Source organism: Diabrotica virgifera, chromosome 1 (genome assembly GCF_917563875.1).
Source record: "Diabrotica virgifera virgifera chromosome 1, PGI_DIABVI_V3a".
NCBI lineage: Eukaryota > Metazoa > Arthropoda > Insecta > Coleoptera > Chrysomelidae > Diabrotica > Diabrotica virgifera.
This window is the reverse complement of record NC_065443.1, coordinates 297,655,708-297,673,948: the sequence shown is the minus strand read 5'-3', so window position 1 is coordinate 297,673,948 and position 18,241 is coordinate 297,655,708. Positions and strand designations below refer to the sequence as shown.

The following is an 18,241-nucleotide window of genomic DNA, read 5'->3' as shown; positions in this document are numbered from 1 at the left end:
AATTAGGAAGGTTCCTAGTGTAAAGTAAGTGATGGAAAATCATTGAATAAGGACAGGCTTGTTTTGCCCCCTTATTTTATATGTATTGCTATTTTGAGCAAGGGTGATAAATTAAGACATTTTTAACCAATCGCATCTGATAGAAAATTTAATTATCTTTATTTTATTCCTATAGGACTTTATTCTAAAATGAATAGTTTTTCAGTTATAAGCAAAAAAATTAGAAAAAAAAACGAAATTTCTTGAAATTTTTAAATATTTTATTTTTTTATTAATGTTCCGGGCATATTTGAGAAGGAGCATAAATCAATTATTATTAACGAAGTTATCAACTAACTTTATTCGCAAAAATCTGAATGCCACCTCTCACATCCACCTAAAAACAGATCCTTACTGGTCTATCTCTATTAATGAGCGTTTTCAAAACTCCTTAAAAGTAGTCAAAATATATTTTGGAGCTGATGTCCTATCCGATCTTGTCCTTTTAGTTGGTGATTTGGAATTTAGACTCAAGAAACTTATAAAGCATCATCCCCCTGGTATACAGCAATCTTATAGCATAGCGGATTCGATCGCGACGCTCTAAGTTACCTTCATCAACCACTCACAACTAGTTTGGAGAATAAATTTGATGAAGGCCAAGAGTTTCACGATATTGAAGGTCACTAGCATCATTTTAAAAATGCAATGAACAAAACAAATATAAAAAATAACAGTGGATGAACAATGATATATATATATATATATATATATATATATATATATATATATATATATATATATATATATATATATATGAGATGTAGATCCTTGAAACACACTCAGTGATCAAAAGATCCAAGGTTAATGGTTTGACGACCACTCGTACGAAATCAAACAGATGAAATAGAGAATGTGGAAAAATCCCCTTACGAACAATTCACACATCCACCATTTCGGGTTGGGAAAAATTTTTTGAATAGAATCAAAGATCCAAACACCAGTTCTTAGAAATGTGTTTCGCCCTCTTCAACCTCTCTGGGCTTATCAATAAAGATGAGAGGCTGAATATCTTTAGACACATTCCAATCAAAATATCAGCCTCTCATCTTTATTGATAAGCCCAGAGAGGTTGAAGAGGGCGAAACACATTTCTAAGAACTGGTGTTTGGATCTTTGATTCTATTCAAAAAATTTTTCCCAACCCGAAATGGTGGATGTGTGAATTGTTCGTAAGGGGATTTTTCCACATTCTCTATTTCATCTGTTTGATTTCGTACGAGTGGTCGTCAAACCATTAACCTTGGATCTTTTGATCACTGAGTGTGTTTCAAGGATCTACATCTCATGTTTTTAAACATATATTTTACTTACTTTAAGTAATTAGGGAATTAAAACTTGAGACTGTCATTGTCGGACTTGCCGTAGATTTACGCACCTTCTATGTCTAGGTCTCGAATGTTGTTTTTTGATTGGAATGTGTCTAAAGATATTCAGCCTCTCATCTTTATTGATAAGCCCAGAGAGGTTGAAGAGGGCGAAACACATTTCTAAGAACTGGTGTTTGGATCTTTGATTCTATTCAAAAAATTTTTCCCAACCCGAAATGGTGGATGTGTGAATTGTTCGTAAGGGGATTTTTCCACATTCTCTATTTCATCTGTTTTATATATATATATATATATATATATATATATATATATATATATATATATATATATATATATATATATATGTTACACTTGAAGTTTCCGCGGGAGCTATATGTGCTTTCTGTTGTTTTCCCGGTTTGACTCCGCGTTGAATAATTTTGGTTTTGATAAAAACCATTATTTTGACGACGTTTCGGCAAGATCTCACTTGCCATTGTCAAGTCAGGTAGTTCCGCTTCTCGCTGCTGCTTGAAGTAAACTGAATTTTTACTCACGATACCGTCGCTTATGTAGTTGATCCTGATGCTGCTTGCCCTGCGCGAACTCTGGCTCTTGTTATTGGTCCGGTGTAGGTTGCAGTCGTCGGCGGGATGTTACGCGTGGATGTTGCGGCCTGATTTATTTTGGTCTTTTTCTTCAATACCGTTTTCCAAGTTGTAGGAAGCCGTTGCGCATCATCTCTTTGGTTTAAGCCGTTGGGATTTCTTTCAATTTCTATCGATTCTCTGATTTCCCGTTTTCTTTTTATTTCGATGTTAGCTAACATCGTTGTTTGGTTCAGGTTTCAGGTCATCGTTGTTTGGTTCAGAAGCGGAGTCTTACGTCAAGAACGCGAGCCACTTCATCGAGCGTATAAAAGGTGTGACTCTTGGGCCGGGACATTTGCTAGTCAGCTTCGATGTTGTCTCACTTTTCACGAATGTTCCTATAGATGAATCACTGGACATCATAAGCAAAAAGTATCCAATATCACCGGATACACTAAACCTAACCAAACACTGTTTAAATAACACTTATTTCATCTATAAGGAACAAAGATATAAACAAATTGAGGGAGCACCGATGGGTTCTCCACTGTCACCAGTAATAGCGAACTTGTTTATGAAGGAAATAGAACAGCGGGCAATAGAAACAGCTGAATACAAACCCAAACTGTGGCTTAGATATGTGGATGACACTTTTATTATCTGGACCCACGGAGAAGAAAAACTAAAGGCTTTTTTAGAACACATCAACAATATCCACCATAAAATTCAGTTTACCATGGAACTGGAAGAAAACGATCAAATTCCATTCTTAGATGTGTTAATAATAAAGAAACAAGACGGACACATAGGCCATACAGTGTATCGGAAACCGACACATACCGATAGATATCTAAATGCTGCTTCACACCACCATCCTGCACAATTGCATTCAGTCATCAAAACCTTGATTACAAGATCCGAAAGACTGACAGACCAAGAACATCAAAATGAAGAAATGCATAACGTGAACACAGCGTTAAGAAAAAACGGCTTCTTAACATACAACATCGAAAAAGCTCAAAATGCTCGAAGAAGAGATAAGGACCCTACAGAAGACAATAAGCCGATCGGCAAAACCATTCTGCCATATGTGAAGGGTACGACAGAGAAAATAGGGAGAGTGCTGAGAAAACACAACATAGAAACGATATTTAATACGGACAGAAAGATCTCAACTATTTTACCAACACCAAAGACCAAAATATCGTTAGAAAGCCAAGGTGTATACGAGATTCCGTGTGGGGATTGTGGAAAGTCGTACATTGGACAGACCAACCGAAGAATCCAGGTAAGACGAGAAGAACACCGAAATGCTATTGAAACCACGTCATCCCTGGCTCAACATGTCGCAAATACAGGACACACAATAAACCTGAACCAAACAACGATGTTAGCTAACATCGAAATAAAAAGAAAACGGGAAATCAGAGAATCGATAGAAATTGAAAGAAATCCCAACGGCTTAAACCAAAGAGATGATGCGCAACGGCTTCCTACAACTTGGAAAACGGTATTGAAGAAAAAGACCAAAATAAATCAGGCCGCAACATCCACGCGTAACATCCCGCCGACGACTGCAACCTACACCGGACCAATAACAAGAGCCAGAGTTCGCGCAGGGCAAGCAGCATCAGGATCAACTACATAAGCGACGGTATCGTGAGTAAAAATTCAGTTTACTTCAAGCAGCAGCGAGAAGCGGAACTACCTGACTTGACAATGGCAAGTGAGATCTTGCCGAAACGTCGTCAAAATAATGGTTTTTATCAAAACCAAAATTATTCAACGCGGAGTCAAACCCGGAAAACAACAGAAAGCATATATATATATATATATATATATACATATATATATATATATATATATATATATATATATATATATATATATATATATATATAAAACAGAAATCCTCAAAAATACAGTGACATACCGATGGCTTAGTCTGAAAACCTCGTATCTCATTAAATTACAATTTTACAGGAGAGGCAAAAAACTGATTTTCTGCATAATATAACCTAAAAACAAAAATTACCGTTACATATTTTTAATTCGAGCACATTGAGACAAATATCTGATATTTTCCTAGAGCCAAAAGTGTTGAATGTTGCTATTAAATTGGAAATACAAATATTAACTACGAAAAACACGTAAATATCCTTACAGTATATAGAGCCTTTGCCCAAGTAACTATGATAACCTCGTATATCTTGATATACGTGTTTTTCATCTAAAATGAGGTTGTGTTTATTATTTACGAGGTTTTCATTTTTCATAGCTTATTGCACACCTTCAAATAAACTGCTCGTCAAAAGTTAGGGATGTAGAAAATTATGCTGATTTTCATAGTTGATTTTTTCGCGAACAGACGGATTCCGCTATTTTTTTTTATTTTAGCCTTTTCTTTAGTATTTACATAGTTGTGCAAAGGTTTACTCAAACTTATTTTTTGTACTTATACCGGGTGGAAGAAAAAAATATGTTTTCTTGTGTTAAGTTTGATACACCCTGTAGGGAGAACGAGGTACAAATGTGAGTATACATCAGAATAATATTGTAGTCTTATGTTTTGTGAACGTGCTGTTGTTTGAATGTCCCTGGTATCTTTAGAAACAAAAAAATAGACGGTTTTGTAATTTAACATGTGTTTTAACCGAAACAAAAGTATGAGACACCTTGTAGGGACAAAAAGCACAAAGGTGAGTATACCCCGATATTATGTTGTAGTTTCATATTTTTTTAATATTTTATTTTTTTAATTTTTCTGATATCTTTAATAACAAAGAAACTAGACGGTATTACTCTTTAATATGTTTTTCTATGTTTCACATGTGTGATGTGACGCATGTCGTCAGTTAAAACACATATTAAAGAGTAATATCGTCTAGTTTCTTTGTTATTAAAGATATCAGAGAAATTAAAAAAATAAAATATTCACAAAATATAAGACTACAAAAAAATATCTAAATATACTCACCTTTGTGCCTTTTTCTCCCTACAAGGTGTCTCAAACTTTTGTTTCGGTTAAAACACATGTTGAATTACAAAACCGGCTATTTTTTTTATTTTTAATGATATCAGGGACATTTAAAAAACAAAATGGTCACAAAATATAAGACTACAATAGGATTTCGATATATACATACTCCCATTTGTACATCGTCCTCCCTACAGGGAGTCTCAAACTTAACATAAGAAAAACATTTCTTTTCTTCCATCTGCTATAAGTACAAAAAAAAAGTTTGAGTAAACCTTTGCATAACTGTGTAATTACTAAAGAAAAGTCTAAAATAATAAAAAAAAATTAGCGGAATCCTTTAATCTGTTCACGAAAAAATCTACTATAAAAATTCAACAGAATTTTCTATATCCCTAACTTTTGACGAGCAGTTTACTAGTTTGATTTGATACAGTACTAATCTTTTGATTTAAAGTTCAAAAAATATTTCTATATGCCGGACTACCTTTTATTGTTCACAAAAAACATTTCTATGAGTCGAATATCTCAAACAAACACTCCAAATTAAGTACCAAATTCTTGGTTATAAATATACGTGGTATTCATACTAAATCCAGAGAGCAATTGATATACGCACACAAACTTATATGGAATCACCATGTATTTCAAAGCAATATTTATTTCTTTTGAAAAAATGTGTTATTGTTGCGAAGAATAAGGGTTTTTATTGAAAATAAACAGATCAATAAGACAATCAGATAGTACAGCTCGGTACGGTATAGGTTATTTGCTTGAGTTGCAAATTGAACGAAAATAAGTAAACTAACTTTTGCGTCCAAAAACAAAAATATGCCTCATGATGGGGTTATCGAACTTAGAATGGGGAAAGATTATTGGTCTTGTGGAGCAAGTAATGTTCTCAAAGGGAGATAGGGGTAGAGCTAGTCATAATATAGGGCGTTCTGTCCAAAACCTATGCTGGATAACAGGAAATAGGAAGCTCAAAAATAAAGCAAGGGAAAGTCGCCAAAAAGTAATAACGGCTCACTACGATTGTTTAATTGTCCAATAAGCTGGAAGACACCTACCCATCTCTCACCTTCAGCTCCAAAGGCAGCTTTTGGAAGATACAGGTGTAACTGTTTCAGTTGAAACGATAAGAAGAAGAGTTCGTGTCTAGAAGTATACAGCAGGAGAGAGTTATGGGTTCTCAAGTTATCCAGGCAGCACAAGATTGATCACCTAAATTGATGTCTTTAACACCAAAACTGGAATTGACAAAATGTGGTATTTTCAGAAAAAGTCAGGATTTGTGTAAAATCAGATGACCCACGAAATCGTGTACTTAGTGGTCGAGGAAGACAAGCAAGAACGAAAACTGTCAGATATGTTCACAAATATACAAGGGGAAGTGTAATGTTCTGGAGAGGAACTGTGATTCGTACAAAAACTCCTATAATTTTCATCCAATAAACTTTAACTGCTCACAGGTATGTTGATAACCTGTAGTTAGACTCTGGAGAGGTGCAACAGGAGAAAATTTAATTTTCATGCATGATAATGAACCATATTGGCATATTTATAACATCTAAATTCAAGAAATATGTAAAAAAATTTGTACCTGTAAACGACAGACTAGCGATACTCCAATTAAATAGTAAACCATTTAATGTCAATGTTATCCAGATATATGCCCCTACTTCAGAAAAGAAATATGACAGTGATGTTGAATCATTCTATAGTCAATTAAAACAGACACTTAATAATCTAAAAAGGAACGAAATCACATATATTATTGGAGATTTTAACGCGAAAATTGGTCAAGGACGAAGATCTGACCTGATAGGTGAATATGGACTAGGGGAGAGCAATGAAAGAGGCGATAGATTATACCAGTTCTGTCAAGAACATGGCATGATAATCGCAAATACATGGTTCAAATTACACAAAAGAAGATTATATACATGGAATGGACCAGGAGATAACTCACTTCATATAATTAGAAATCAGATAGATTATATTCTAGTAAACAAGAGATTTAAGAATGGTGTCAAGAGATCAACGACATATCCTGGTGCAGATATCGGTTCAGACCATAACCCTCTAATAACTGACATCCAAGTGAAGCTCAAAAAAGTCGAAGAAAACCCCAAAACACCAAAATTACATATATCAGCATCCAACAAAACGCTAATAGAAAATGACCTGAATAATCAGCTAAAGAATTCAACAAATGAAAACAATACAGAAATATGGAACACGTTTAAAGATCTTACCTGGAAAGTAATGGAAAAATATACAACAACGACGCAGAGGTACAAAAAACAACAATGGATGACTGATGAAATCCTGGAATTGATGGAGCAGAGAAGAAAACTGAAAGATAACAAAACAGAATACAAAGAAAAACAGAAACTAATTAAACAAAAAATAAAGGTAGCTAAAGAAAACTGGATGGAGGATAAATGCAAGGAATTAGAAAAGTTGAATGAAAAACATGATACGTTTAATATGTTTAAAAAAGTTAGAGAAGTAGCTGGTCTTTATTATAAGAAAACTCCACATACTATTCCCGATTCGTCGGGAAAAAATTCGAACTACCTGGTATAATTATATAAATGAACTGTATAATGATGATAGACCCGAAGAACTGGACACTTTAGATGAAGGTGAAGGACCAGAAATACTAAAATCAGAAATACAACATGCTATAAAATTGGCAAAAAACAAGAAAGCCGTTGGGCCCGACAACATACCTACAGAAATGTTAAAGCTCATAAATGAGGAAAACATTGGAATACTAGTCAAACTTTTCAATGATGTTTATTCGACTGGTTATATCCCTGAAGATTGGTTAAAGTCCGAATTCATAACCCTACCAAAAAAACAACGTCCGAAAAACTGTAGCGACTATAAAATGATAAGCGTTATGAGCCACACCTTGAAAATCTTTCTACGTATCATCCACAGTAGAATCAGAGATAAATGTGAAGAAGACCAGGATGAAACACAATTTGGCTTCAGAAATGGACTGGGAACCCGGGACGCACTCTTTGCACTAAATGTGTTATTGCAGAAATGCCGAGATCAAAGGAAAGACGTCTTTGCTGTATTTATTGACTATGAGAAGGCCTTTGATCGGGTACAACATCACAAATTAATTAAAATATTAAAGGATAAAGGAGTTGATAGTCAAGATGTACGAATCATAGAAAAATTATACTGGCGTCAAACAGCGACAGCTTGCATAAATGGAAAATCAACAGAAATATGCAAAATACAAAGAGGTGTCAGACAGGGTTGTATACTGTCCCCACTGTTGTTCAATTTGTATTCAGATAGAATATTTAAGGAAGCGCTGCATAATTTGGAATGGGGTGTTAATGGAATTCTGATAAATACAATCAGATATGCAGACGATACAGTTATTTTAAGTGATGATATGAATGGATTACAACACCTTTTAAATGCCATTGACACAGTGGGAAGAGAGTTTGGCCTGAATATAAACTGTTCAAAAACAAAATACATGGTATTTAGCCGTTTGGCCCATCAAGATTCACGGTTATATGTTGATGGTCATGTAATTCAAAGAGTACCCAGTTTTAAATATCTTGGTTGCCATATTACTGAACAACTAGATACAGATAAAGAGATAAAATGTAGAATCGAGATAGCCCGCACGACATTTTTAAAAATGAAGTCATTCTTCTGTAATGATACCTTGCAACTTCAACTTCGAAAGCGCATGATTAAATGCTACATTTAGTCAGTCCTCTTGTATGGTGTCGAAGCATGGACATTAAAAATATCCACCATTAACCGTTTGGAGGCCTTTGAAATGTGGCTTCACAGACGTATTCTGAAAATACCATGGACGGCTATGCTGACAAATGTGGCAGTCCTTAAGAGAGCAAATGCTACCCGCGAGCTGCTTGATAACATCAAATATAGAAAGATGGCCTATTTTGGACACGTAGTAAGGGGAGACCGGTATAATATTCTTCAACTTATTATGATGGGTAAAATCGAAGGACGCAGAGGAATTGGTAGAAAGCAGGCCTCTTGGTTGAAGATTATCCGGGAGTGGACAGGAATAAAGAAAGCAGAACACCTATTTAGAATAGCTCGAGACAGAGACAGTTTCGCCATGTTAATCGCCAACGTCAAGGGGACTTGATAGGGCACGTTAAGAAGAAGAAGATAATGAACCTCCACATACTATTAGAGTGACTAGAGACATCATTAAAGCAGAAGGTATCCCTTGTTTGGAGTGGCCTACTTGCTCACCCGAGCTTAACCCTATAGAGTATTTGTGGGATATGCTTAAAAGAAAAATTAGAGTTCGCCGAGATAATCCACAAAACACCGCACGGCTAGTACAAGCTGCTCTTGAAGAATGAAGCAACCTACCACAAAAAAATATTGATAATTTGATTAGGAGCATGCCCACGCAAACAAGCTTGCTTAAGGACTGGAGGTGATAACACTGACTTCAAAAAAAAAACAAAAAAAAATAAAAACAATTTAAACATTATTCGTTTTACATTGACATTTTTTATGCTATTGACTTTAAAGCAACTGGTTTCAATTTGTTTGTTAAATACTTTATTATTTTATTTAATCGTTATGTATTTGTTATTAAGTTGCTTTAAAATAAATATTGTTTGACTTCGTGTGTTTGTTTTTTTTAAATTCGCGCGAAATAATAAGAAATATCAGATGATTCCATATAAGTTTGGGTATGTGTACGTGGTTTCTTTTTCGGTTGTAGAAAATAGTCTATAGTAGTGTATTTGGATTTTTTCTAACAGTTGTAAATCGTGAGATACAAGGTTTTCTCACTAAGCTAACGATACAGAAAAAATAAGAAGAAAAATACGAACAGCAAAGGAAGAGTGGTTTGAAGAGAAATATCTGGAAATTAAAGATCTGCAAAAGAAGCACGAGGTATTCAAATACACCAGAAGATAAAAGAGGCTGATGGTATACGAAATTAAAAAAAGATATGATATAAAATAATTTAAAGGCCGTAGTTTAAAATAAAAAAAAATCATTATTAACTTTTATTCTCCTCAAAACGTCTTCGAATGTTAAAGTTGACAAAAATTGAAGTAAGTTTCTGGCAAATCGTTTGATTTCTTCGTAATGGAGACTTCGCTGTCATAGCTTCAGGTATCATGCCGATCACATCTGATCTAAAAATTAATATCTTCACGATACTGTTAGCTGTAGATTTTTTATTGATAGATGGCATTATTAGAGGACCCACGTTGTTCACTAATGTGTCCAGGTCCATTTGGTTTGAAGCTTGATGCTTGGTGATTTCATTGAAAAACTGCAGTAGGTATGCCAGTACATTGATGTGTACTGTTGGCAGCAGCAAGCAAGCTATAAGTAAGACTTCTTCTCGTTCATTTAATTCGTAGCAGCTGAAAAACAATTCGTCGTATGTGCTTGGTATTAGTGGTGTGGGAAGCCTCTTAAGGTATTTTAGGATTACCATAGCAATATCTATAGGTGAGTAAATATCTAGAGGAAGGCATTGATCATGCAATATCATTTGTAAAACAGCTACCTTAAAAAGAGGACAAAACATTATTATTTGTCTAACTGTAAAAACAGACATCAATATACAGGGTGTCCAGAAACTCTAACTACAAATGAAGACAGGAGATCCCTCAGATAATTTTAAGACAATTTAACCCAATTCACCTAGTCCGAAAATGCTTCCTAAGGAAGCTAGAGCTCTTGGAAGATGGCGTCTGGTAATTAGTTTTTCTTAAATACCTGCAGAATGCTTCTATTTAGAAAAACGAAATTTGGTAAGCTTATTTATCTTCCAAGGATAAATCGATTTCATCTATTGCGAATTTCTTGTATCGGTTATAGGCGTCCGTTTTGGGTAGGGCAACGGTTATTTTATCGCATAAATTTTTGTCTTTAACGTTTAAACATTTTTGACTCTGGATTATTAAATTTTGAGGTATTCTAGAACTAAAAGGTACTCTTGCTTCAAGTCGGTAGGACACACAGTTTTCTAGAAAAATCGATTTGAAAATTTTTCGTTTTTTGAATTTGAAAAAAACTTCAAAAAAAATTTCAAAAAAAACGTATCTTACCAACTTAAAGCAAGAGTAACTTTTATTACCAGAATACCTCATAATTTAATAATCTAGTGTCAAAAATGCTTAAAAATTAAAGACAAAAAAGTTATGCGATAAAATATCCGTGGACCTACCCAAAACGGACGCACATGACCGGTACTAGAAATTTGCAATTAATGAAATCGATTCATCTCTGGAATATAAAAATATGTACCAGTTTTCGTTTTTCTAAATAGTTTTTATTTTATTTTTTTTAAGTTCAAGAAGCGAAAAATTTTCCAATCGATTTTTCTAGAAAACGGTGTATGCTATGGACTTAAAGCAAGAGAACCTTTTATTACTAGAAAACTCCAAAATTTAATAATCCACAGTAAAAAATGCTTAAAAATTAAATACAAAAGAGTTATGGGATAAAATAACCGTTGCCCTACCCAAAACGGGCGCCTATGACCGGTACTAGAAATTCACAATAAATGTAATTGACTTATCTCTGGATGATAAATATGCGTACTAATTTTCGTCTTTCTAAATAAAAGCGTTCTTGGTGTATGTAAGAAAAACTAATTACAAGACGCCATCTTCAAAGAGTTCTAGCTCACTCATTTTCGGGGTAAGTGAATTTTCAGGTTAAATTATCTTAAAGTTATATGAAGAATTTCCTTCTTTATTTGTCGGTAGAGTTTCTGGACACCTTGTATATATTGAACAAATAAACAGTCAACTCAATGCAACAGGCTCAAACTAAATATTGTCTAACAAACAAAAAGGATGAAAAACTAAGCCAACCGACGAAAACCCTTATAGATCTAAGACGATAGATGAAAGGAGATAACATGATCACAAAGGCAATAAGAAAAGATAAAAAACTAGAAAGTGGAAAAAGCACAACACAAACTAGTAATAGAGCAAACTAAGGACATGAAAATTTTGAGACGGAGCGCGCGAAGTGGAAAAATAGAAATTAATAAACTACGAAACAGACCTGGAGAAGAAACTACGAACATAGATGAAATTATATTAAAAATAGTAGAAGAGTTTTACACAGAGTCATGTAGATCAAGAGAAAAAGATGCATCGGCTACCAAGCTGAGAGTTACACAGAGAAAAATGGAACGATTCATTTTCGGAATAACTCAGCGAGACAAAATAAAAAACAAAGAGATCAGGAGAAGAACCAAGGTGACTGACGCAATCGAAAGGATAGCCAGACTAAAATGAAGATGGGCAGGATACATAGTTAGAATGACAGACTGGCGATGGACAAAGAGGTTGTTGGAATGGAGACCAAGAAAAGAAAAAAGAAGCGTCTGTTGACCACCTACACGACGGACTGATGATTTAGAAATGTTACATGAAAACTGAATGAGAGCAGCACAAGATAAACGAGATTGGAAACACGAGAAAGGGGCCTATATTCAGCAGTGGAATTTTGAGGCTGGATGATGATAAACTGTAAAAAACAAGAATTTAAATCATACCTTCTTGTTTTGTATTACTTCCACGTTTCTTAAAAATACCCTTTGTATCAGCATGTCTTAAAACAAAACTGCACATGTTGTGTAAGTATTCTGGCACCTCTACCATTTGATTTGTCTTCAACTTCACTGTCCTCATTGTTAAATGTTCAAGAGGTGACAAATAATCTTCAAAAATTGCTTTTCGTCGACAAAGTGTCCATTTTGTTGGTTGTAGTTTCCCATTATTTGGAGCTTTCTTGTTATTGCTTGGTTGTATTTTCATTACTTCAGGCGGATGGTATTGTATACCTAGTCCAGCAAGGTATTTTACAACGTTTTCTCTCACGATATCTTTATGAGCATAGCTTCCGAAAAACTGAATACATGTGCATATTTTTGAACATTCGTCAGTCATTTTGAGGAGAATAAAAGTGACAAACGTCAGTAATGATAGAACAAAATGTGGCATAGGAAAAAGAAGAAGAGGAAGAAAATTAAATAAAATTGAGACGTAGTTACACACCAGAAAGTAAGAGACCACAATAAGAATTCAAACCGTGAGTCCAACCCTTTTAAAGTCAGTAGAGGAATCCATCAAGGATGTATTTCTATCTCCAAGTATCTTCAGTTCTATGGGGAATATATTATAATGAGACAAGTACTTGGAATGGAATGGCGGTATCTCTATAGCAGGCAAAATGATCTCAAACCTTACATATGCAGATGATGATAACTCTATCTAATAACTCCATCCTAAGAATAAATGGCAGGCCTCCTACAGCTAGTGGAAATCGAAAGCAGTAGAAAGATCAATAAATAACAAAAAAAATTGTGACAGTCGATTATTCAAACTCTCCAAATAATCGGAGCCTTGGATCAGTTTGAAATGAGTGACGAGTTATCTAGCTATTTAACAAATTATCTAGGATCCTATATTAAATTTACAATCAAGATGCAGTAGAAATAAACAAACCAAGACACGTTAAATGCTACTAGGAGCACTCCCGAATCATAATTTATAATGTATATATCGCACCTTCAGTAATATAAGGGCTCAACTCAAAATTTGTGTTAACTGTGATTTTGAATGATATGGGCACAAAATGAAATTCTCTACCGGTTAGCGTTGACAGAGAGAGAAAAGAACATGAATGGTTCGGTAAATATATTTATGTCTCTCTCTCTCCTCGGCCACCTCTGGTTTTTACTGCTACAAGGAAGTAATCAGTAACATGTCTTTCTATGACGAAAATCCTGGTTAGTTTGTGTTTTAACATTTTGTATTATATAGAATAGTTTTTAGTTGAGCCGTTATATTATGCAAAATATAATAAATAAATGGGTCTAATTTATAATAGATCGTTGTTTTGCATAAACAGTGAGAGGGCATTAATAATATAAGGGATCAAACTTAAACAGTTCCTTATTTCTGTTATGTTTTTTTGTACTATATGGGACTAACTTGAAAGTATTTTTTTCAATCACATGTAATTAATGGAATTTATATTATTTTTTTTCTCATCGCTATTTATAGTCATTCATGAAATAACAAATCTGCCAAATTTCACATTTATAACTTAATTAATAAGCATGTTATTTGAAAAAAGCTGTAGGTAATTTTGGAAACCAGAACCTTTAAACGCGATTTCCCAAAAATCTACTTTTTTGAATTGTGCCTCTATTGACATGATTCGGAAGTGCTACTATAGTAGCATTTAACGTGTCTTGGTTTGCTTATTTCTACTACATCTTGAATGTAAATTTAGTATACATTAGTAATAAAGGCTTTTGCTATAGCAAAATACGTAAGAGGGTAGACACTACGCTATTCGTAGGGTAGACACGACACTCAGTAAAACTTAGTTAAACTAATAAATTAATTTAACCAATTTTATATCCATATACCTATAAGAAAAAAATCCAAGAAAACTGGAAGGCAAGAATATCTATTTCATCTCTTTATGATCATTTACAAATTTATCAAAATGACAATTGCGGAAATTGTTGAAGCACTTCAAAAAATAAAAAAAAAAGCTAAAGCAGTTAGACCAGATGATATTCCTAGTAAAGTCTGGACAGCTTTGGGAGAGAGAGGAATATGTTGGTTAACAGGTTTGTTTAATAGAATTATGAAAGTAAGACATAAAAATATGGGACAGAGTAATAGATAGACAATGATCTGAAGAATTTGTAATATCCGATAAATAAATTGGTTTATGCAAGGCAGATCCACTACAGATGCAATTTTCATTATAAGGCAATTGACGGAAAATACAGTAACAAATACTCATATGATATTCATTATCTTGAGAAAGCATGTATGATAGAGCTCCTCGAGAGACTATGTGGTGAGCACTCAATAAAAAAAGGATCCGACGGTGAATATCTAAAAATTGTGAGAGATATGTATGAGGAAACAACTAGTGTTAGAAGAGGTGTGGGAGAGACTGACTTTCATGTGAAAGTAGGATTGCATCGGTGCTTGCTGCTTAGTGATGTGTGTCAGTAGAATATATTAATAACTGAGTGTTAAATAGAAAAAGTTGAGAAAAGGTTGAAGAGAAAAAAGAAGATATTTAAAAAGTTATGGTTAGTTTTATAATTTTCTTTTAATTCTGTTCAGTTAATTTTGGATCCCACTGTGTTACTAATATCAATATCTTTTCTAGGATATGAGGAATCAAGTTCAGCAATTCGCCACAAGTTTGTTAGACCATGCCAGAACATCCCACGAACTTGAGATAATGTTAAATTATGATACCGAAGGTGATATCTGGGTAACAGGAGAAAGACAGACATTGGAAAGACTGAAATTAGCAATTAAATACAAGCAAAAAGCTGTAAGTAATAGGCAATTATTGGACACAAACTTCTTCTTATTATTCCTTTTGTCTTCCCACTGGTCGTATTCCTATTGGGGAATCGTCTCTCGCCATCCTTTTATCTCTATTTGTTGTCTTTCGGCTTATGTTGTCATTCAATTCTACTCGTCTGTTTCTTACCCAGTTATTAATGTTATCCACCTTGCATCTTCGTCACATAATATGTGTACTTCTAGCTCTGTTCCATTGTATCTTACCATCGATTTTTCGAAGGGTTTTCATCTTTGCTCTTTCTAGCATTCTTTTTATCCTTTCTGTATCAGATCGTGTTTCTGCCGCGTATGTCATGATTTTTCTGATGACTGTTTTGTAAATTCTATCATTCATTTCTTTTCCGATAATTTTATTTCTCTTTATAGCCCAATAAATGACCGTTTTGGAATATAATTTTCAGGGGCAACTCCGAATTGCATGAAAATTTGGATTTAGGTTCTGCTTACCCTCCACTTCAAAGTTGAATTTGTGTCGTTGTTTGCTTTTACTTAGGGGTGACAGTCACCCCTTCTCGGGTGTGAAAACGCGTGTTTAAAATAAGCGCCGGAAATGGATAAATTGACAGATTATAAGCAACTTTCGTTCTATAAAGTTTTTTATGTAAGTCAACACTTTCCGAGTTATTCGCGACTGAAACTGTTGATTTTTCGACAAAAAACTACGTTTCAGACGGTTTTTCTCAAATAACTCAAAAAGTAAATATTTTATCAAAAAAAGTAAAAGTGTAGCTTATAAAAAAGGAAAAAAATGGTTTATCACCAAAGTATATAAATTAAGTAAAAGCATAGTTGTAGCTCATGAAAAATAGGTTCTTATTTGTCTAATTCCAAAACGAATGATTCAACGTGAAATCACCGAAAAATTAAGCACTTTTCGAGAAAAGCTTATTAACATTTTTAAATTATTTAAAAAAAGCTTTATATTTGTTTTTTACAAAAGTTTCTAGCATGAAAAATAAATAGATACTGAAACAAAAGTTAGCTCCTTTTTTTGATAAAAAAAGTCGTGAAAATATCCCTCTATTTAGCACTATAAATAAAAATAAATCGTTACCGCTTTCAGGGCCGTAAGTACGATGTTGGGGCCCCGGGGCAAACGTGAAGGGGGCTCGGGAAAAATGTTTGATATTTAACCCCTTGAAAACGCATCTTAATGCATTCCATGACTGAAGTTTCTAAAGACATACCCATAGAAACTGATGTTACAAATTTTTTAGAAAATGTTCTTACATCTGTTGGCAAATCTGAAACAAAAATGTTATATGGAATGGGCGATTTAATACTCCCCTGAGGCATTTCTTCCTGGACTTGTATCCCGGACATTTTTATATCTTTACGAATGGTATCGGGGTCCCCAGCTTATCCCGGGCCCCTCTTCCAATGACAATTTAGGTTTTATTACGCCGAAATAACTAATTTCCTAAGTAATAATTTAAATTTTTATTGTAGTAAAGAAAGAAAGACGTTCTCACAAACAATTTATTCCCCGTTATTTATTTCACTTATTCCCCGTTAGAGGGCGTTCTAAACATACTGCGGTATAAATAGTTTTATTTTATACCGAGAAACTACGGACGTGTTGGTGTGAATTTGTTTTCTGCAGAGCCTCCTTGATAACAGGTAGACCTAGAAATAGTACTATCGGGGGATGGCAGGAGACAAATTTAACTCAAAAACGAAACCGTAGATTTTCTATTTTTAATTTATTTTACAACTGACGACCGATTTCGCTGTCTACAATTTGCATAGAATCCTCAGGTCCCGGTTAAAGTAAAATTAAATGCTACAAACAATAAAAAAAATCATATTTTTTAAATTTTTTTATTTATTTTTTTATTGTTTGTAGCATTTAATTTTACTTTAACCGGGACCTGAGGATTCTGTGCAAATTGTAGACAGCGAATCCGGTCGTCAGTTGTAAAATAAATTGTTTGTGAGAACGTCTTTCTTTCTTTGCTTCAATAGTATGGACTCACACATGCAAACCATTCATTATTTAAATTTTTATGTTAAAGTCTCGGGGGGACCCAGCTTAGTTCAAGCCTAAGGGGCCCCTGCTCTGTTCCAATTTTAGTCGAAAAGACTCATTTCCCCAGTGGAAAATTAAAACTTTATGTTGAGGTCTAGGGTGCCCGGTAGGTCTTTTTAAAATTGTGTCATTTGAAAATATTTCGTTTTTCGTTGGAATTAGCTTTTAAAATACATATTTTTATTTTCCTCGTTAAAATATATGCACGGTCAAACAAACGAGGGCCGCTGCGGGGCCCCCTTTGTCTGGGGGCCCGGGGCATCGCCCCGGTTGCCCCAATGGTAGTTACGGCCCTGACCGCTTTACCATTTACTTTAACTGTATTATATGTGTATTGTTTATATATGATCTGTAAGTTTGATTGGTTTGAAGTGTTTATTTTAAAAAAAAATTGGTTTTGTAGTAAAAAAATTGTTTTAAAATAACTTAAAAAGTATTAGGCATAGGAAAAATTTTAAAGAGTAAAAAATGTAGGTTTATTATTGTATTGTAAATGTAGGTAATATTATAAATAAGCTAGTTTCATTTTATTTTTACGTAATACAAAAATTGTTTAAGATATGGCAAAAATAAGCACTTTAAACCGGTGAAACTGACAGATCATATAAAAAATAAATAAGTAAGTAAATTGTGTGTAAAGCGGTAACGATTATTTTTATTTTGGGAGCTAAACACGGGGAGATTTTCATGATTTTTTACCAAAAAAAAAGAGCGTATTTTTGACCGTAACTTGCTAATTTTTAATGCTAAAAACCTTTCTAAAAAATTAAAATACCTAAAGTTTTTCTTAAAAACTTTAATAGTTATTTATGATATAAGTGTTAAAAGTACACATTTAAGGCACGCATGTGAAAGTTTGCAGAATGAGCGAAAGC

At 33.9% G+C, this 18,241-nt stretch overlaps 3 protein-coding genes across 9 annotated transcripts in view; 1 reads left to right on the top strand and 2 right to left on the bottom strand.

Moving 5' to 3' along the window:
• Positions 1-18,241, top strand: part of LOC126879163 (transient receptor potential protein-like) — a 107,697-nt gene that overhangs the window by 24,323 nt on the left and 65,133 nt on the right. For all 6 annotated transcript variants that reach the window (XM_050642173.1, XM_050642174.1, XM_050642177.1 and 3 more), the window contains one exon: positions 15,132-15,302. In XM_050642173.1, coding sequence (XP_050498130.1) covers positions 15,132-15,302 — 171 coding nt within the window. The remainder of the gene's footprint in view (positions 1-15,131; positions 15,303-18,241) is intronic.
• The window catches only part of LOC126879162 (transient-receptor-potential-like protein), a 175,352-nt gene that overhangs the window by 119,795 nt on the left and 37,316 nt on the right, over positions 1-18,241 (bottom strand). The window lies entirely within an intron of this gene.
• Positions 9,952-12,914, bottom strand: LOC126879164 (rho GTPase-activating protein conundrum-like). 2 transcript variants are annotated; one of them, XM_050642179.1, is made up of 2 exons: positions 12,484-12,914; positions 9,952-10,472 (listed from the first exon to the last, which is right to left on the bottom strand). In XM_050642179.1, exons 1-2 carry the CDS (start codon positions 12,875-12,877, stop codon positions 9,958-9,960), a joined length of 909 nt encoding a protein of 302 aa, XP_050498136.1. In that variant the 5' UTR covers positions 12,878-12,914; the 3' UTR covers positions 9,952-9,957. The 2 variants fall into 2 exon arrangements, with proteins under 2 accessions (XP_050498136.1, XP_050498137.1); XM_050642180.1 differs by having other exon boundaries at positions 9,952-10,476; positions 12,484-12,911.